A 22039-nucleotide genomic window follows, 5' to 3' on the forward strand; every position below is an offset into this window, starting at 1 on the left:
TTCTCTCAAGTTGAATATTCGTAAAGATTACGATCTTTACTTGATACATGCTTATGCTCAAATCAAATATTGATAAGATCGCACACCTGATATTGTCCTCGGTAGATTTGAACCCGGACCTTTTGCGCCGCGATCGCGGCTTGTTTATTTATTTCTATGAATTTCATTTTAAGCAGCGCGAACTTCAAGGGAACACATTTGTATTTTTCCGATATAAATAAATATTTATTGTATCCAGGCGATGACATTTCCTGGAAACATATTAACGGATTCCCGACCGTTGCCAGCATTAAGAAACGAGAGAATCGCTAATTAATCCGTGTAATATTTAACTCAAGGACGAGTCGTTTATATACTTAAAAGGCTTCTCACCTTCAAAAAATCGAAAATATTCCATATAGAAAACGCGGTCACCGCGCGGCGGCGACGCACGTGCTTACGAAGGCCGTCGCGAGCCGACGTCAATGAGAGAGAGAAACACTTCTATTGACAGTGTATATAACGCGGTAGATAACACCGCCGAAATACCTAGGCCTTCGGTCTTTAATCGCCCCGCGATCCCGTTCGGATCGCTCGCGGTTGGTTTCCATGACGCAGGCACTCCGTTCCGCGCTTACGTCATTCGCTGCTCCTCATCGCGACGTACGTACGTAACGTCGCGTGCAAGCACGACGACCGTTGTGTATAGGTAGGTGGTTGTCAGTCGATATCGCGATCGGATGAAATTAGCCCGAAAATCTGGCGCCCTATCGAAACCTATATCGGCCCCTCGAAATCTAACGGGAGAGCCCAGCTCGAAGATCGCGAGAGGCTGACAAGAGTAGATCGCGACGCGACAACGGGACGATATTTTTGTCTAGACCGATATAAGATCGAATCTCCTTGAGAAATCTTCGACGTCACGTCAAAATAAAATACAAGATTAAAAGCCGACGGTTTAACCGGCGCTCTCGTCCCGATTCGCGCGATCTTCATATCTCGGCGCTCCCGTTGAACGTCGCGCGAATTCTATTAAATTATACGGTCGAGCGTAATTTGAAATTTAGATGGGGAAGAAAATTTATTTATCGTCTGTCTGCACTGCTTCTTAATTTCTTATTGCGCTTGTCAATTTGCACAGCTTGGAAGCTATTAATTATCCTCGCATATAAACACAAGCTTTTCCCAGTTTGATCCCTGACACCTGTACGCAACGTTCCGCCGTGGCACCTCGTATTGTCCCAAGTGTGTGCGACTAACCGTGCAGGTGGTCGGACGTGCAATCGTCTGTTGCACACAAACTTTATACTCGTCGTACGTGTATACGGGGACGACGCGCAAATAAATCCGTGTAGATCGATCGGCGGTGTCAACGACCGGCGCGATAACTTGTAAGATGGGCTATTTTATAGATTTCTTGAAAGAAACGACCATCTTATGACCGACTTAACTCACTCGGCTTGTAACTTGTACGTAAAAAGTAAGAGTAGTGAAAGAGTAGAGTCGCTGCATCAATATAAGAAAAATAACAACTTAATAATAAATTACATTTTCAAGAAAAAGAAATTTATTTTAATCAAATCTGTATGAAAGAATTCGGTTAAAAAAAAATATTAATTAATTTGCAATTTATTATTTTAAAGTCGCATTATTTAAATTAATTTCTTAAGCAATCATTTATTAATTGTTCAGTAATAAATTTATTTTTGAAATTGGTTCTTAATTATGTTCTAACTTGGCACGGTCTCATTAATGTATTAAAATCAGAAAGAAATATTAATGCCAAATCAACAATGTTATTCTCATATATACGCAAGAATTTAAATTCTTGAACGAAATATTATATTCTTCTTTGAAGAATTTGATAGTCTTAAATTCGACAAAACAAAATTTCTCTATGTAAGCAAGTTACGATCCGTTTAAGATTACCAAATTCTTTAAAAAAGAATTTTATATTCAATTCAAAAATTTTAATTCTTGCATGTACATGAGAATAACTGATAGCATTGCTTGACTTGACACTAATGTTTTATATAAATTTACATTAACGCACTAAAAGTTGTTAACGTGACTAAATTCCTTAAGTTTCATCAAGATTTGATTGTGAATATTAAGCGACTGTGAATATTAAGTGAATATTAGAAGCGACGTCGGAAACATTAATTAAAAATTGTCACCTGCGTGTCTCTTAATTATTAGACACAATTATTAACGTTATAATTTTATATTTTGCATCAGTATTTTATATTAATATTTTCAACGTCGTTTCTAAGAAAAGCACTCCACTGCGTAAACTCGAATGAGACTCGCGCAATACGCGCAGTATTCCGTACGCAACATCAATGGTTTCCTCTCGCGCTCTCGATCGCACGTACGCCAATCGAACTCGTAACTCATGTACATTCAATTAACGCCCGCCGATAGAACGAGCCACTGGTTTCTATCTTATCTCGGGCACGGCCATGAATCTTTCGCGGTGGTTCGTTTTCAACAAACAAATAAAGCAATAATACCCATACAAGTTTAATTATCAAGAAGAGATCAATGGAAAGGAGAGGGGAGGGGGAGGGATTTGGCGACGGAGGTGACGGGAAGGAGGGAAGGGAGAGATGGCGCGAATCACACATATCAAAGGCACCTGTGTACTCATGCGATAACGACGCGATATACCGTAGCTCTCTGTAATCACGCGATCTGCTGATTCCCGCGATAACGCGTGGGACTTGAAAGCTTTCGAAACATGAATGAAGTCCATTCCATATATCTTCGTTTATCCAAATGACCATCAAGCTGTAAACCTGATAAGACAGGTTCGGTATCGTTACACAATTGCCGTACAGCTCTTCTACCGTATATTTGCGCGACGACGATATATAACGATCTTATCGAGTTACAGTTACAGCTGCTGCAAGCTTATTCTGTGACTCTTAACGACAGTTATCGTCGAGTTAACGTTGTTAACTGTACACAGATGTATAGTAATATACAGAAAAGCTGCGCGCAACGACATTACCACGATAACAAAGCTGTTGTTACGAGTTACAGAATAAGCCTGCAGAATAAAATTCAGTCGTCGTGACGATGACGATACAAATTCCGAAGATGATTTTTCGTTACCTAAAACGTTGTCGTCCCCGGAAGTTGGGACAATACATTTCTCCGTGCGTTTAAATTATAAAAGAATTTATGAGATGACTGCCAGAGAAAGACATATTGTGTAAACAGTGACGAAACACAATATTGTGTCTTACGCCATTGATCTGGACCTCGCACGTAAAGAAATCGTGTTATTGAGATACAGTGGCTTGAAAATAAAGAAAATAATCCCAATACATATCAAGTTTCATAACGCATGTGCATAACTTCAGAAACAATTTCAGGAAAAATTTCTATAACAGAAATAATAACACAAAAAGCTCGCACATACTATCGATTCGGATCAGTCGAATCATCGAGATATAATTTTTTTAATATTGTAAGAGGTAAAAAATTTATCCAAATATTTATCATCACTTTTTATTAATTAATTTTATTATTTATTTTATAATTTTAATAGAAAAATAATTTACCTAATAAATTTATAAAATAATAGCTCAAGAAATGAGAATAATTTTGGGTCGAAATGGATGTCGATCGCTCAATATTTTCGCGTGTATATGAATTATTAAATACATATTTTAAAGGGCTTACCTAGTATGACCACGTGAAAATGAGGGCAATTTTCGACGATTAAAAAAAAACTATTATATCAAATATATTAAAAGTTTAGGGTTATATTTAGCAGCAATTAAAAAAGTTGCAAAAATTTTTTTACGAAAAAATATTAACATATATTCGAGATATGAGTCATTTCTCAATGGCCTGCCGCAGTCATAACTCGCGAACAAATTAATGAATCCATTTCAAATTTAATAGTTACTGTATGTAGTAATACATACTCAGTACATGTTTTGTCGTACAATGAACTAGGATCTTTTCAATTCGTTAACAAATGTCAATTTACAATACAAAAAACGATCATTTTTTGCAAAATTCGAACTCTTTTCTTTAACGCCGTCATTTTTTTATTTTTTAATATTTTTTCACAATCCTAGTTCATATCTAGTTGTACAGGAAAACTTATTTAGTTTAACGCCTACTTTGTTTTTTTTATTTCCAGCACTCTGACGTCACTTATCGTTGCAGCAGTTGGTTTATTTTTTTATAGAGCTCCAAAAAATGAATCATATTTCGAATATATGTCAATATTTTTTCGTGAAAAAATATTTGTAACTTTTTTAAATGCTGCTGAATATAACTCCAAACTTTCAATGTGTTTAATTGAATAGTTTTTCTAATCTCCAAAAATCGCCCTCATTTTCATGTAGGTCACACTAGGTAAGCCCCTTAATTCTATAAACTTATATGTAAATTAATCAATGTCTAGTCTTTTTCGCCTATTATATATACATATTAATACATAACAAAACATATTGATAAGCCGCTCTATAGCGTATATGAACTTTTTATGTTATTTTCGTGCATTAAATTCATTTCATGCGTGTGAATTGTTTAGATGAAAGTTTGGACGAAGGAGGATGCAAAATATAAAAATATAATAATTATAGGCAGCCGTATATTTCAATGTGTCATATTATGCAACCAGCCTGCTGGTGAATACCTATATAAGCACGATGTATGTAAACATTTTCTTTTTACGTAATATAATCCACTTCAATGCATCGAGAACAGACGCGTGACGAAAAGAAGAGAGGAGGGCGGGGGGGGGGGGGGGAGAAAAACAACCGGGTGCGGATTTTAAATTTCAGAAGAACCACCGCTTCCTGCGGTGAGATTTAAGCTCCGATTAAACATTATAATTTAACTCGTCGCGGCGACCGGAAAACAAATCCGGGACAATTAACGCGGACTCTGGGAATTTCCAGAAAAAAAACTCTGAAAAATTCACCCATTTACATCTCCGCGTCACCTCACGCGACGCAAAAAACCACTGACCGACACGCGCATCTCGGTCTCTTTTTTTTTTCCTTCGCTCGTCATTACGCGCGATATGCGTCGCGGTCTCCACGTGTCGGCTTCTTTTTCCTCGTGTTTTCTCCCGTGAAATACTTGGCCGCTGCGCGTTGTATCCGTCGTCGTCGCCTGTCGCGCCGCGCGAATACGCGCAGATTGCGAAACGAGGTCTACCGGGAGTCTAACGACGGCGGTTCGCCTCTTTTCGTTGGCCGCAGACCGTCTCCTCACATCCCCGCGCGGTGCAAAAGGTGTAATGACTCGTATACTTCACTCTCCGCTGATTTCTGTGACACGTGACGCCGGGAGATGACGCCAGAACGTCGCCGATCGCCGCACGACCGTCGCGCGACTCCGTGACTCTGCCGTTTATTGCGAGAGAGAAGAGATATTTCTCCTCCACCCCCCCCCCTCCAGATCTGTATATTACATTGGATTCGTCGTCGTAAATAAAACGCCCGAACGCGATCAGCCTTTAAATCGAACAACCGGGACACGTCGTCGACGACCGCACGCAAGCGTTATTAATATTTATTCCGCCGGCACACGTTATTTACTTATTCTTCGCTCTTGCTCGCGATATACCGCCGTATGTATTTATTATTCGCTATTGTTTATTCTTCTGAAGGTATATACACAGAAGGACCTTACTTCCTTACTTGCGGGATCGTCAAACTAATCGTTTCGCTCCGAAACACACAATTTTAATCAGCCTATACACAGAGAAAAAGATTTCTTTAGATTTACGGAACAGAACGGTTTATTAAATTTAAAGAAATCTTTCTTATAAACTAAAATGCGAAAAGAAAAACTTGCAGTTGCAGATGAATTAATAACGTTTGATAAATATCATTGAATAATGATTACAATTTTACTTTAGAAGGGTAGGTAATGTTTGTGGAAGTTAAAGTTCTGCAGAAACTCTCAAGGGAAGAAATGAGGTCAAGACTTGGATCTTTTTTTTTTAAGTCTTATTTTAGAAGGTATAATTAAAGAAACTAATAATAGCGTAATAATAACTGAAGAGTTTCCTCAAAGCAAAAGTTAACTATTCAAGAAACAAAAAAACTTAACTTTAAACTGTACAAAGTATAAACAATAAAGTAAAAATGATGAATTCTTCTCTAAATAATAGAGGCTTAATTAATATTTTTAGAACCTATTTGACAAAAAAAAAACCCATTCGGAATTGTTTAGTATATGAGTATTTTATATGTATTTTATATGTACCTCTCTGTTTATACATAATATTTTTCCTTTTTGTAAAATAAAGTTAAAGCAATTATTTTTCCACTTTTCATTTACAATATTTTATAAGTTGCTCTTAACGAAAATTTCCTTTGATATTTCTCTTTGTATAAATATACAACTTTTCTCCAGGCATAAGTATATACATAAATATAAAGTTTTAAGCTTCAGGATTAAGAAAACTCAAAATCTCTAAACTTGCTTGGTTTTCGCAGGAAAGCCTTCAATGAAAGTTAACTATAGGTACTAATGCTAACAATAATATTTATAACAACTACATTAAATTAAGTAAATAATAATTAAAATTATCAGAGGTGAGGCTACAGTTTACGCTCGGCTGTGGAGATAAGATTTTGGGACGGCAGAAGTTCGCGTCCCCGTTGACCGGGTGACGTAACACGAGGCGCCAGTGGCGCGGATTTGTCACGGGAACTCGAACGATTCCCTCTTTCTTCCACAAACGAGATCTTTCGGGTGACCGGGAAGGGAAACGCGACGCTTTACTCGATTCCGATTGTTTTGCGATCACGCGCAGAAAAGAAGAAGGAAAAAAACGCACACGTGGGCGCGCACTCACCTCTCGTATTTCACCTGCATCGAGTGCGCGGAGGTGTCCTCCCAATAATTCTGCGTCTCCATCATCTTGCCGCATAGAACACGGCGGCGGTGGTGGTGGCCGCTTCCGGAAAGCTTCGACGAAAGATCGCTCTTCCTCTTCTTCTTCTTCTCCTCTCCTCACCTCGCTACACCACGCACTCGTCGCGCTGCCGGCACGGCGTTTATTATCTCGTCCTCGCTCCCCGCGAGAATCGGTCCGACTCGCAGGCGCGCGCGCGCGCGCGAGAGCGCGCGAGAGAGTCACGTGACACGGGGACTCGCGAGAGATGTGCACGAGGGCTGTCCTCTCCCTCCCCTTTCTCCCTCGCCCGTTCCGCGGGAGATCGCGAGATTCGCCGCCGGTCGAGAGCCGCGGGATCCTCCGGATCGATCGATCGCGCCGAGATGCCGCGTGGGAAGAACAGCCGCCGGGAGGTACGCACTCGCGAACGAATGCACGGCACGGCCACAGCACGACGGAGGAAGAGCACACCGCGACGAGGACGGACGCGCGGGATTAGGTTAGTTTCGCGTCCGCGGGCTCACTGACACAACTCGCGACGGAGAGAGGCAGCCGCCGGCGACGCACACACGGGAAACACTCGCCCACGACACGACACTCCGTGAGTCCGCTCGGTCTCGCGACCGCGCGCGCGATATCCCGTACTGGCGCCCTCTTTCTCCCCCTCCCCTCTCCCCGCCCCTCCCTACTCGCCTCTCTCTCTCGCTCTCTCTCTCTCTCTCTCTCTCTCCTCCCGTGCTAGGCGCGCGCGTGCCCGGTCACAATTCGCGTTTCATTTTTTCCTTTCCACCTTAGAGCGATTCACCTTCCTCTCCCTCGTTATTTATGTAATAATAACTAGTATAATAATCGCGACGTCCTTCGGAGGAATCACGTTTCTCGGCCGTGTCGTCGTCGCTTCTTCGCTTCTCCGTTTGCCCGCCTCGCCTCGTGCTCCCCCACGACGATGATGTATGTTGCGCGACTCGACTCCCCGAGCTGTGCAAAGTTTTGAAACGGCGATCCGTTTCTCTCTCGGGGAAGAGCGTCCGCGCTTATCGTTCCGTTCCTCCCGGTTCTCGAGTCGCCGGGGGAGATAACGCTTCTCTCCCTCTCTCCTTTTTCTTTTTATTTTATTTCAGGGAGACGACGACGTGTGTGGCTCGTTCGAAAAAATCCACGGCCGCTCGAACGTGACGCTCCCGATAAGGCCGTTGACTCGCGCGAAATTCCGCGGCAGCCTCGAGAATTCTCGCGCGCGGGCGGGCGAGCGATCGCGAGGCCACGGGATGATCGCTCCGCCGTCCGGAAGAGGATTCCCGCACGTCGGAAATTCGCTCGTGAACCTTCACACGACTCCGAACGGTCGCCGACACCACACGCGCGGCGATCGATCGAACGTGATCCTCGGCTCTTCTCCTCTCTCTCTCTCTCTCTCTCTCTTTCTTTCTCGGTGCCTTCGATCCCGCGCAGGTGTGCAATGACATTCGCGGATGCACTTGACGACGGCGATACGATCGCGCGGATAGTGTGTACACGGCGTGTCGTCACCTCGGCAGGGATACGTGTAATCGCGCGGCCCTGCCCGACGACGCTCTCTCGCTCTCGCGATGAATCGCGCGGCCTGGTAGGAGTAAATCCGGTGCCCGCCGCCTCAGGTGCGGCTCCAGCGCTCACGTACTCGGGCGTGCTGCCATCATCCGCGGGTCCCTACGGGAGATGTACCACTGACAATGAGTTATAATGCGTAATGGTGAGTATTTTTTTTTTTTAGAGAAAGTGATAATATAGCCTCTGTACAATAACTTTCTTAATCCATTATTACCTTAGCGACAGTTGAATATTTAAATTTAATTTAATTGAAATGATTTTAATTAAATATTATTACCTCATCGATAATTATTTTTAGTTAAAAGTTCGACGGTTATAACATTTGTCAAAGCTATGAAAGTATTTACATTATTGTTAGGGTAGGATGGCCATAGTTTTTTAAAATACAAAAAACTTTTATTTTTATTATTTTTTTAACAGCGTTTGGTAGATTACTTTACTGAAGCTTGAAGTACATAAAGCTATTGACATTTAAGAGAAAATACTTAATAAAAATTTTTTATTATCAAAATATTAAAACATGAACATTGGCCATCATTCACAACTTTTAGGGAAAATATGGCCATAGTATTATAGAACATATTGGCTATACATTTTTTATGTACTTAATTATGAAAATAATTACGAGAACGCATTATTTAGCAATTATTAGAGAGATTATAGCTGTTGGCCATCATACCCTAACTTACCTTATAAAAATGTGACGGCACTACGTAACAAGAGAAACAGGAGTCGTAATGTGGCCTTCCCGCAGAAATGGATTTTAAAAAATTGCTTTTGTTTGAAAAGCGGACACAGTTTGTTTTGTTGAAGAATAACGTTTATTCAAGATAAAGAGAAAATATATTCCAGAATATATACAAATGTTTGTGTATGTGTAAGAATTAAAAATGCAGTATAATTTATAATTTCCCCGAGTTCAATCTCTGCTGTGAGTGTACGAAAGGGAATATTATATTTAAACTTTGTGTTTGTTCGCGAATCTACACAAGAATCAACGTTGGTGCGTTTAATGTCTAAATGTGAATCGTGTGAAAGATTACATCGGTATTATTTAATCCTTGGCGAGAACGACTTTGAAAAATCTGATAAAACATTCTATTGGTCATACTGGGATTTCTTATATCCTCAAATAACAGATGTAATATTTATCGATTCTAAAGAGGAAATTTGATTAATGTTGACAAAATCTAATGGAATTAATATTAGTAAAGTATATTTCTTTGCAAAGTAAGCATTAGTACAATCATGTTTTACCCACTGTCTGAACAGAATTTTACAATCTGCTTTTTAAGAAAAATTTTTCAACAAATTAAATTTTTTAGTAAAAAAATACTCATAAATCACTTATTAACGAGAATTTCACGAATAGCAAACAGAAAGAATGATTGAGAAACCAAAAATGCTTCTTCGCTATTTTCACAATTTTTTTGTTATTCTTTATGAAATACAATTCTATTTCAGATTGCAAATTATTCTAACGTCGGAGAAAAGTAATATAATGTTACACGTTACGTGAAACGATATCGGGAAATTATTAGATATACGATATGGACAATATTACTCATCGGCACATGAATACGCGATGACGGCGCGTACGTGGAGCCGCGATAAGGTCGAAGCGTTCTTGACACATCACGTGTTGCGATAATTGTACGATACAGTATCTGAAAATAGTTTCGACGATGTGCACACACGCGCGCACACACGCGCGCGTGCAATCGCCAAAACAAAAACAAACACCGAGAAACACGCTGCTGCATCGTATCGCGATGCATTGTATCGCATTGCGATAGCTATCATTCTCGCAACAGCTAGTCTTACGTCGAGATCTTGGCAGAATATCTCCGTGCGAATGTTTAGTCGCGATTATCGCCGAGCTGGAATTTTTCGCCACAGATTTATTCAGCACGTGTACGAAGAATTTCGTTTATCATTTATTGATCGATGAATTGAAAAAAAATAAATGAATGGATAACAGCGGGGGACGAGTGATATTTTCATTCTTGCAAAATTAATTTGATACCACGAAGTATTATCCAGGTATTTAATCTGAGGTTTATTCAGAATGATTCAGAATGATTCGAATCTAAGTATAAATAGCACTAATGATGATGTGATAATTGATAGTGAGGCCTCTTGAATTGTTGATTGGAAAAGAACTTGTTCTACTTAAATTATGCGTTAGAAATAATATCTTTATCGCGGAGCGAATAATTTTCATAGATCCCCGTAAATGAGTTTCCATTGCTGATCATTAATTGCCGGAGTATCACGATATCATTACTCATCGCTGCAGCGTTCGCTATTAAGTACACGCGTGAGGCGCGAAATTCGCATTGGATTTATCTTTCAAGTACATCTACGAAGAACGCACGGCAGATACTATTCTATTGCGAAGATTAATGGTTGTGCAAAATTTTTCATTGTGTTGCTCCTTATGAAGAGAATTTTATTGCACGTAAAAAAAATCCAAGACGTACTATTAACTTTCCAACATTCACGTAAATGTTCATATATTAAAACTTAAATTATATTCATACATATATCGATATTATTAATTTATTTATTATCTATTACAATATTAATACTATTCATAAAAATTATAATATTATTTAATGTTTAATAATTACCCAATATACATATCTCATACATAAAATGTTATGTTTTATAATTTTATTGGAATAATTTGCGATCAAATTAATATATATATAGAAGAAAAAAAAGTTAAAGTCTTTCTTTAAAAAAAAATGTATATGATTAATAAGAATAATAGTGAAGAAGTGATAAATTTAAATTTTGACATCCTACGTGACATTCCTAAAACTGCCTTTTTTCGTTTAATCGCATAATATCGAATCTCTTAGAGATTGATGCGTAAAACATATTTCGTAATATGAGTGACATTGAAAATTGATCGGTGCATCTCAAGTCACGAATTCCATCATTGGAACGAACATCCACAGATGAATGAACATTCAAAACAATCTAATTTTAGAATCTAACATTAGAACGAATGTAATACAGAACGTCACAATTCCAATACATGCTTTTCTATAGAAGTAAAACAAAGACTGTTAATTAAAAAATTCTTCATTCACAAAATCGGATGAGATAATCCAATCCTTTATGAAAATGTGAACAAATGTCAGTTTAAGGCCAACAAAGTGGGTTCGAGCGCAATTCTGTCCTAAAGGAAACATGTAATCCGCGAAAGGAAAAAACACGTTGACGATTGACAGTTACAAATAGCGAATGCATGTTACGTACCACTTCCAAGTAACGTGCAAGCGAGCTTTCCAGTGGACTATCAAGCCTTAACTGCAGACATCGCCGCGTCTCGTAACCGCCGACCGATGATGCAAATACACCGGGCGACGTAAGGTGCAGCTCGCGTGCGAGGAAAAAGGGGGAAAAAAAGACGAGAAAGAGAAAGAAAAAAAATATCAGCTTTCCAGGTGAAAGTCTCGTCGTCGAGGGGGAGAGGGCGAAGTGGGGACTCGCGACGCTACTGACCAAGACACAGAGCACAATTCTCGCGCGTTTCGCGTGATGATTGGAGAGGGGGTAGGAGGGGCGCGGACCGTAGGGGGTAGGAGAGGGTACAAGGAAGGTGAGCCGCGAGCGGCCGTTGGGCCGGCAAGAGTGAGGGAATCGTGTGCGACAGTCACCACGCTATGCGACACGTGCGCGTGACGTCACGGGGCCGGTCACGCGAGCACCGTGTGCTCCCGATCACGTGTCCTGTCACGCGCTCGCCGCTCAATCCCTACTTTTCTCTCCCCTCTCTCTCCTCTCTCTCCTCTCTCTCTCTCTTTCTGTCTCCTTTGCGCCGGCTACTCCATCGCACAGCCGTTGGTTCTCCTTTCTCATTGCGCGGCTACTCTCTTCTAGCGTGTATATACGAACTCGTTCTCTCTCTCTCTCTCTCTCTCTCTCTCTCTCTCTCTCTCTCTCTCTCTCTCTCTCTCTCTCTCTCTCTCTCTCTCTCTCTCTCTCTCTCTCTCTCTCTCTCTCTCTCTCTTTCTCTCTCTCTCTCTTTCTCTCTCTCTTTTTCGCGTGCTCGCTCGCTCGCTCGCTCGAGTGCGCGCGAACTGATTATGTTCCAAACGCGTATCCCTTTCAACCCTTTCGTTCCCACCCAGTCATTTCGAGATGGCATTTTGCGATTATCTTTTGACTTCACGAATATCAGACGGTGTTCAGCGATGATCTCTCAGCATTAAAAATTTCTTTAATCGAGCTTTGTGTCTTTTTCATACAGTAGAACATAAAAGCACGATCTACTTAAAAACTTAAAAAAAATAAAAAAACAATAATTTATATACTCGACTTATCTTTATATAAAATCTGGTTTAAAAAGCAAATTATAAAGAAAATAAAATTTGCATGATTTCTTTGGCAAATTGCATAATAAAAGATAATATATTATTGATAAATTACATTTTACGTGTTTGTAACATGTTAAAAGTGTTTATATTTTTTCTTTCTTACTCTTCTTAAATGCGATTTTAAATGTAAAACGGGATGCGACGCAAACATAATCGATAACACCCTATAAGATAAAAACTAAACAAGAAAAAGCATAGCATTGAAAATTTATTTGTAAGATGTTATTTTATTTTACTAAAATACATTTTTATTAAAATACAACGAAATAATACTTAGTAAATAAATCAAACAATAAGAAAAAATGCGTTATATTTCGTCACGATCAAATTTCTTTTATAATTAATAAATATCAAAGAAATATTACCATAATATTTGCTTGCTAATATTTTGATCTTTTCTCAGTGTATCGTTCTACATATTGCGTCTTGCAAAATAACATAAGATATTTACATAAATCGACAAAAAATATTTTACATTGGAAATAAGAAGCTTCTATGAGTCCTCGTATATATTAACTTGTAAGTACCTTGTACAGATGATTCATTTGGAAAAAAAAAAAAAAAAAAATGTAGCATTATTGCTACTACGTCGATTTTGAATCTCATTGTTATTGAAACTCAGACTATTTTTGCCCAAAATTTAATTGCAAAGTTTTCATTTAAGACGTATAGTCCAAAAACAAAATGATATATCGACGATACCTTTTTCTACTAAATTTTTCTAAGAATATTCAACGTAGAAATAAATAATTTATCGAGTTATTTTTAGCTTTTTGACACATGATGTAAGTTTGTTTTGCTCGTATGCAAATTTCGATTAGCGCTATTGATAATCTCACAATTAAGGCTGTTTGTCTGTAACATATTTACATTTTTGTAAACACTTTTCTACCTCTTTTCAATTTGTAAATATATATGCATTGTTCGAACTTTGCATGTTCCCTGTACCTCACGTATTCGTTATCGTTAATGCCAATTTCGAATTTCCTTTTCCCCAACTTGTTTGCTCATTTAAATTTTCGGCAATTCCTGATACTACGTCCCGTTCGGGACGGAAATCTATAAGGGCAGCAAAAGAAGAAGAAATTTTCGGCGGATCGCAAGGATATAATCCGGAGTGAGATTATTGCTCTGACATTTAATGCACCTTCCCCTTCCCCTCTCCTTTCCTCCCCTGTTAAATGTCAGCGATAATCTCATTCTGGATTATGTCCTTGCGATCTATAAAAAATATTTCTACGAATAAACAAGGGACGGGAAGAGGGAATTTGAAAGGGGGAGTGGACCTTCTCATTGTCAGCCCACGCTTCCACGTCACGAGGAGGGCGAGAATCGTGACGTCGAACCGCAAGCATCTTCTAACGTAACGCACGTCTTGTGAAAGAACGATTGATCGCAGGAGCTCCGAGTATTATAAATATAACGCGCTCTCTCTCTCTTTACATAAGTTTGTGCGCGCAGCACGTGCACGTTCCGCCCACACGCGAGCAACAACTATTTCTGGCGTGAGAAGTTCTATTAGGTCGCGAATAAAGGGTCGCGGCGTTTACCGTTTCCTTCCCCCGACGTCCCCTCCGGACGAAGGCACGCGCGGCTCCGTGGGACTTTCAGGTTCAAGAATATACCGGGTAGGCCGGGAGTGCGCGTCTCGGGCCTCCTACGCAGGGAAGTACACTCGGGGAAATATTCGTGAGAGGATAAAAGGGAACGTTGACGAACGGTGACGAGCGCGATTGCGATGCGAATGTTCTAATTTGCCAAGGACGAATGAGCGAGCGTCGACGATGATCGACGGAAGGCTCAGCCTCTCCGCGACAGATGTATTTGTATTCGTTGGCATTGATATTTTTCACATTTCGATCGGTTTTTCTATCGTTTAGCATTGACGTTTCCCATCAAGTTAACCCAGCTAGATGGAAGTACTCTGTTCTGATTGGTACATTTTCCATCCATCTTCAGAAATGCAACGAAAATATTCTGCGTTCTGATTGGTACACATTTTTTTTATCCATCTTCACAAATGCAGAATATTTCCATCCAGCAGGCAATCCAGCGCGAAAACAAGCATCGTGTGCCGCTGGCCTCCGTTAATATCCGAGAGATTCAAAATTGCGATTGAATAGCACGACAGGATTTTGCAGTTTACGGCGAAACGAGCGAGTCTCTCCGTTCAATAGGCTCTCGGCTGTGCAATTTAACGTCCGCTCGCGCTTCTCGAACGAGCGGCGCCCGACACGTTAACGTAGACGCTCGAGGGAATCGACGCCGGGAGGGAATGTCACCGTCCTGATTTAATGGCACGTCGATATTTATTGCCGCGCATTCCTGGCTGCTTTCAAGCTAAAAAGTCACGTAGACGGCGACGGCGACGCGGCGACGCTTTTAAAACGGTCGTCGTTTAGCAGCGGCGCATAATTTCATTCCGGTCGGCGCATAGAGAGGGCCTCGCATCGGGAGCGCCGCGCGGCGAAGGAATTTAAATTGGCTCGTCTCACGGGCAGGCAGGCCGAGCGGGCAGGCAGGCGAGCAAGGCAGGCAGGATCCGGAACTACAGGTTCAACAGCTGCTCGTGAGCGTGTCAACGTTGGGGAAAACGCGATGCGATGCGAGAGCGCGCGGAGTCCGGGCGTGGATCGTCTTGTTTAAAAACGAGAAAATAGTTGCGCGAAGCGCGCCACGCATAGGCCAGGGGGAATCCTTGTGAGCGGCGGTAAACAGGATGCCGTGTTATAAATATACATATAGCAAGGCTTATTCATAAAATTATTCATTCCTTTATTATATTATTTACTCTCTAATTTTATAGAATGGAAATACTGGCGCTACAATTTCTCGAGTGATTTTCCACTCTAATAAGAGTTGACATTCACTTTCATAGAGTGAATAAAATATGAAATTTAGAGAGTACAAACATTTTGACATTTACGCTTTTTTATATAGCTTTATATTTATATTATTAAATTGCAAAAACGATTATTAAAAATTATATATTTTTAATTATTCTTTTTTCAAAAAAGATACATTATTTTCAAGCACCTTATTAGTTTAACTTTTTAAAAATCTTTTGTACACCTTCTCGTTAAATATTAAAACTTTAAGTAAAAATTTCTTAAACTTGAATTATCTTTTTCATTTATATACATTGTAAAGTCGCAATCTTTCAAGTTTAACTTCTTTTCAATTGTTCAAAAATATTATTTCTTATAAGCTTTCAACCAAAACCTGTGTGAATTTTTTCACAATTTTTCGTACATTTTAATATCAAAATCTGCTTGAACGCATTTAATAACGCTATAAATATATATGTCATACGGGGATTAATTTATAAACGCGAATATTTACGAGGGAGAGAAATGAAAAATTCTTCGCAATTCCTAAAATTACAGGAATATTTGAACGACGCTTGTGAATGTCGTCTTTTTTTCCTCGAAAAGGTTCGTTCTATAAGCGGACCGGAAAGGTTGACTATTCGTCAGCGGATTGAATTAAAAGGTGGACGCGTGTAATACGTGGCGCGTAATAGGCGAGGCCGGATCAAGAATAACCCGTAGTTGCCACAGATCGCGTTTATTTTCACGCGTGTCGTGCACCAGGATAAGTCCGGCTATTTTTGCGCCGGTCGCGCGCGCCTTACGTTCGTGTTACGTTTGCATACGTCAAGTTCGTACCTACCCACCTACTTTGTCACAGCCCCGCGACCAAGAAAGAGAGAGAAAGAGAGAGAGATCGCCCCTTTTCACTTATATCAAATTCCCGTGCTAAATTCGTCGCCTGGTTCTCAAATTTTCTGTCGATTCGACACACGCGAGAGCGCGAAGAAGAGAGGAAGGGAGAGAAGGGGGAAGGGACCACGAAGGATGCGTATAATTCATTCGCGATCTCACAATCAATTCAACGCTCTAATTTTTACGCTATTTCTAGGTGGAGAAAAGAAAAGAATGAATCCGCAATATATCGTGCTGCGGAAGATTCGCTGCACTTTCACAACGAGGACTTTGCATCCGAACGCCAAGGGTGACGATGCGTCTTGAATCTAGAGCGAACGACACTAATAATGTGTATGGTAAGCTGCTTTACTTTTTAACAGCATGAAAGAAATTTAGCTTAAAATGTAAAATTTTTTTTAATTAACTGTTTGAAATAAGTTACGATTTTTGGTAATAAATTAAAATTCAACGATAAAATTCTTTTTGTTATGTCTCGACATAATTTTGCTTGATTAATAAGACTCGTATTTCCTTTTAGACAATTATATCTTTCAAGAGCTTTACACAAATGTAAAACTCTCTCGTTGTAAATCAGAGTTAACTGATCGGAGAGAAATCGAGTGTCCCTTTTCGTTCTCCTCACTTAGGACGAATTTTACTTTCACTTTATCGTCTCTCTGCTAAAACTTTTTTAAAATAATAACAACGAGAGATACTTTACGAATATTTTACGAATAACGCAAGTAAATCATATCGCTATTAAGTGCCTTTGGTCTAAAGTCTTATAATTTTTTTTTTCAGGGTGTGGAAAAAGTGACGTAACAGTTTCCCTGGGCGAGATAGATGCGTGACGTAACGCAACGCCGCGACTCTTCCGCGAGCGATTATTCATCGCGTCACCTTTAAATGACGATCTGACAACGGTGGTAGTTTAGTTTACATAATCACCGGCGAAATGCTGGCGCTTTCTAGTCCGGCGCGTGTTGCCCCGCGGCGGCCGCCGCTTTTACGCGACGACCGGCGCTTTCGAAACGGAAATGGAAAAGCTGCGCGCACGTGCCATTTAAATTGCCGCGGCCGGGTTCTCTCTTTATCGACTTACCTTTAATTACCGTCGAGCTTTAATCTCTCGCTGGCGCGTGCGGAGACTGCAGCCTGCTTTTAATCGCGCGGGAATTCACACGAAAAATTCCGCCGATCGGCTTTCTCGATGCGCGAAACAAGTTTCCTCAATTAATCTCAAAGTGACACTATATAATTTTCTGAAAAAAAAACTCTTCCCGATGCGCGATACTCTCTTATTTTAAATATCCAATTAAATTTGAACTTTAATAAAAAAAAAAGGGGTGTAAATATTTATATATTTCCATTAACGATAATAAAAAACGCCGCATATATATATATTCATAGTTAACATAACTTTTATAAATAAAAGCAGATTATTATTTACAGTCCCTCTGTGCACGGCGATAATAATAGCGGTAACATGAAAAATGTCACGTAATTCATTATTGATAACGGTTACATGAGAGGATAATATATTTTGTTACGCTTCTCTCAGGAAGGAAAGGGTTGGATATATTTGCTCGAGGGCAAAAGCGTGCCGCTCGCGGCTAAATACAGCGCGAACAGGCATTCTTCTCCTCTCCCCCCCCCGTCCCCTCACCCCGTCGTCCGACGCGCGGAATCCGTGTCGACCTCTTCTCGGTCGGACAAGGTGTGCGCTTTGCAATTCCGAGCGCTCGTGTTCGCTCGACGATTCGCGCGACAGGTACGGGAACACACCGTCGTCGTTGCGTATCGCCTCGCGTCCTCGTTAAATACCTGCGTTGCATTCCGACGCGGAGACAGAAAGCGGGGAAAAAAATGCGAGAGAAAGAGAAGCTGGTGGCGAGGAGTTGAAGAGGGGGGACGGGGGGTGGAAGAAATATTATTTTGCGATCCAGGACAGTTTTCCACGCGGACAAACGGCTCCAAAGAGAGCTTTCTTTTTCTCAATTTTAATAATAATAATGTCTCAAAGAGAGATTATTATTGCACGTAATGACGCGCGTAAGTCTGGATTTTGCGATTGAAAGAATAAAATAATCGTGAAATATTCGGAGGAGACGTAATTCTAATTCCGTAAAAATTAAAAGCTTGAGTAAACTTGTTAGCTTACAATTATTTTTTTTATATTTATATTTTAAAAAATGTTTTGTCGCGCGCAAAAATGTGATTATTCCAAAAAGCAATCCTACTCTCTAAATTACAATCAGTGAAAAGTTATTGAAATCAGTAAAATACACTGAGTTCAGTGGTATAATTTGTGAATCAGTAAAATAAATACATTGATTTTTCGGTGATTGTATGTACTAATTCTGAAGTAAAAATGACTAAAAATCAGTGGATACTTACTAATTATTACAGTTATGAGTGTACCACTGCAAATCAGTGAAAATACACTGGTTGCAATTTAGAGAGTAGACATAAAATCTCCATCGCTCTTTTACGCAAAAGAAAAAAATCTAGACAAATTTATTGGCTCGTATAATAACGGATTGTCACAAGAAATTAAATGAGTTGTTTGTTAAATTACAATCAGTGCAAACTCAGTCAAAATACACTGATTTTCAGTGATGTATTCATAACTTGTCAATCGGTGAAATAAATACACTGATCTTTCAACGATTAACACATTAATTCCGAAATAAAAATTGCTAAAAGACAACGAATACTCGTTAATTATCACAGTTATAAATATACCACTGCAAATTAGTGGCAATACACTGATTGCAATTTAGAGCTTGAGACGTTTCGCGACGGTCCGGCTTCGTAATCGCGCGCGCGCGCGCGTCCGCATGATGCTGCGGAAAACCTCGGCGGAGAGCCCGGACTATTTTCCATGTACTTTCCCGTATTATGCAAGTCCCGTCGCGCTCGAGCGCGGCGGGACGGGGCGTCGTCGGTCTCATGCAATGCCGCGATTTGCGCAATAAACCGCACCGGCGACGATGTCATCGGGCGGCATACCGTGCTGTATCGGCCGCCGCGCCGCGCGCCGTGCCGTGCCGATTGCCGCGCGCCGCGCCGTGCACATTGCGTGCACGTGTCGGGAAGGGTGAACGCGTGGTCGCGCGCGTGACTCCGCGCGGCCGAGGCGTGCCCTTCTCCCGATCACGTGGAATGTAACGCGGTCTGGTCCGAGCACATTCTCGCCATCCTCGTCTCCCTCTCGCCGTCCGCTCTTTTGCGCTCGCGGAGCGCTTCTCGATTCCCTCGACCGCGGAGGCGGAAAATTCAACCGGTCCTGATGAAATTCCTTCCCGATGATCACAAACCATCCTCCCCCCCCCTTCTCTCTCTCTCTCTCTCTCTCTCTTTTTCTCGTTGTATTTTTAGTATTTCTGATGAAAGGTGGATGAAAAAATATCTGTAACGTTTTTTGAAAAATTTTCATTTAAAAGGGAAATATTCTATGCACATCGTTCAAAATACTCTTTCATTCGGCTGCCTGTCCTCATTCATCATTCACGAATATCGTTATTATTTATGTCATTTATAATATATTAATATACTGTTTCTTGAGTAGGGCAATACATCACTCAATTCTTTTCTCTACATTTTAGAGAACTGAAAGTTTTCCAATAATTATTAATAATTTATCTTTCCGGCATTACCTTCTTTCTAAACAGAAATCAGAAATTTTGCGAAGCAACTTGAACTTTTTCCCAGAAAGATACTCGAGGTGCAAGGAACGAGTACAACAAACGGGTCGTAAAAGTCAGGTCGCACAATTAACAACAATTATCGCAATTAGCGATGATAATAGCTACGATAGCCTCTGGCTGGCAATTAAATGCAAGATATGCGCCACAAAACGGAATAACCGTTAGTTAATTTGTAAATATAATGCAGGTAACAATAAAAAAACAATACGTGTTTAAAGAGAATTTCTTTTTTGTCTTCTGAAATTTAAAGAAGTATCTTTCTTGCTTTCTTCCATTTTTAATATCGTTATAAAATATTTTAATCTATTGTCTCATCAATTATTTTTGGTTTTATATATAAAATTATATTGACTATAGATGTAAATAATAAGTTAATAAAATTTACTTGCAAGATAGATTTTAGGCATATAAATAAGAGTTTGCAAGCTCTTTTAAAAGTTATTATATATAATTATTAATATAATTAAATTACTATTACTTTTTAAGCAGATTTTCGAAAAGGTGTGGTATATATCAAATTTAATTGCTATAAAATAATTCAATAATTGTTACAAAGATATTAAATGAAAACTAAGCAGTCGTAAGACTTCAGGAGTAGGAAAACATTTAAAATATATGACGATATGCGACAAGCATTAACGATGCGGGTTAACTATCTAATTGTACAGTCGCATTCGATATTTTAATGGCAAATAAGAACATGCATAAAATCTTATTAACGGTTATCAAATCATTTCATTAGATTAATTTTACATAGTTGAAGCCAAGAGTCAATTTCTTGTAGAATTTAATTATATATATGTATATATTAAAATTTTAAAAAGTGTTATATTCTCTTAAAGTTATTTTAAGAAAGATATTTACAAAAAGTTACTTTTATAATAATATAAGTAACTTTTTGCTAACATTATATAATCGATACATATTTATTATGTAATTTTTTTTACTACCATTTACTTTCTAAATTTTTTAGATTCTCTGTTTAGGCAAACGCTATCGACTTATATGTTCACCTGCTAAATCTGTGCGTGAAATCTTTTTTCCTGCATAACTCAAGTTTCTTTTTATTACTATTACTATATCTTCGAACAAATTTATAAAATCCTTAAAGGGATTTTACTTACTTCTCTTTATTTACATTTCATAATAATCTTTCAACTTTCTTTTATTTAAAATGTATCAGAACACGCGTTCGATTTATATAAATTAAGCGGAACATCACTCGCCAAACAAAACTCACGCGTAATAACATTTAATGTTTCAGTGAATGTTAAATGGATTAGCATGATAAAAAATAAGTGGAACGTTCGTTCCATTGATAGAGTATCGCGTGCTCTCGGCATGGCCAGTCCGTAAAAGGAATCGAGTGACAGAGCCGTGACCACCAGTTAAAACTGTCACCAGACTTGCACTTCCGCCCTAAATACGCGTCTGGAGTACGAGATCCGGTTCTTACGTACGTGACTGCCACGTACGAGGTCGCCCGTGGTAGAATGCGATTTAGTTTTCGAAAGTAGGTACCGGTCGTCGTGAGTAGGTGATATCTACTGGCGCGTGTTCGCTTATCTGACAAACGGCGGCAGCTGCCACTCAATGTCAAGCTAAAAAAATATTTCTTTTAATTCCAGCAATAAAACAGCGAGTCGAAATCGTACGCCGTTAAGAGGGTAATACACCTGGATGAAAATAAGAATCATTTTCTGTATTTTTTTTTTTTTTTTTAAGAAAAATGTGAAGTCTTTTAGAATGAGATTTTTATTAAAAAAATATATATCTTAAAAA

General features: G+C 39.6%; 1 protein-coding gene and 1 long non-coding RNA gene across 3 annotated transcripts in view; one reads left to right on the plus strand and one right to left on the minus strand.

The window, feature by feature from the left end:
• Positions 1–6939, minus strand: part of LOC105833853 (transcription factor cwo) — a 53588-nt gene extending 46649 nt beyond the window's left edge. The window contains exon 1 of the mRNA XM_012675885.3: positions 6818–6939. Within this exon, the coding sequence (XP_012531339.1) occupies positions 6818–6882 (65 nt within the window). The 5' untranslated portion in view covers positions 6883–6939. The remainder of the gene's footprint in view (positions 1–6817) is intronic.
• A 1516-nt stretch (positions 6940–8455) lies between these two features.
• Positions 8456–22023, plus strand: LOC105833856. Of its 2 annotated transcripts, none has more exons than XR_004964736.1 (4): positions 8456–8591; positions 16762–16903; positions 17349–21770; positions 21886–22023. It is a non-coding gene; the product is annotated as an uncharacterized LOC105833856 (long non-coding RNA). The 2 variants fall into 2 exon arrangements; XR_001138839.3 differs by having other exon boundaries at positions 17349–20444; positions 21522–22023.
• The last annotated feature ends 16 nt before the right edge of the window (positions 22024–22039 follow it).

The sequence above is a fragment of the Monomorium pharaonis genome, chromosome 9 (assembly GCF_013373865.1).
Source record: "Monomorium pharaonis isolate MP-MQ-018 chromosome 9, ASM1337386v2, whole genome shotgun sequence".
NCBI classification, from domain to species: Eukaryota; Metazoa; Arthropoda; class Insecta; order Hymenoptera; family Formicidae; genus Monomorium; species Monomorium pharaonis.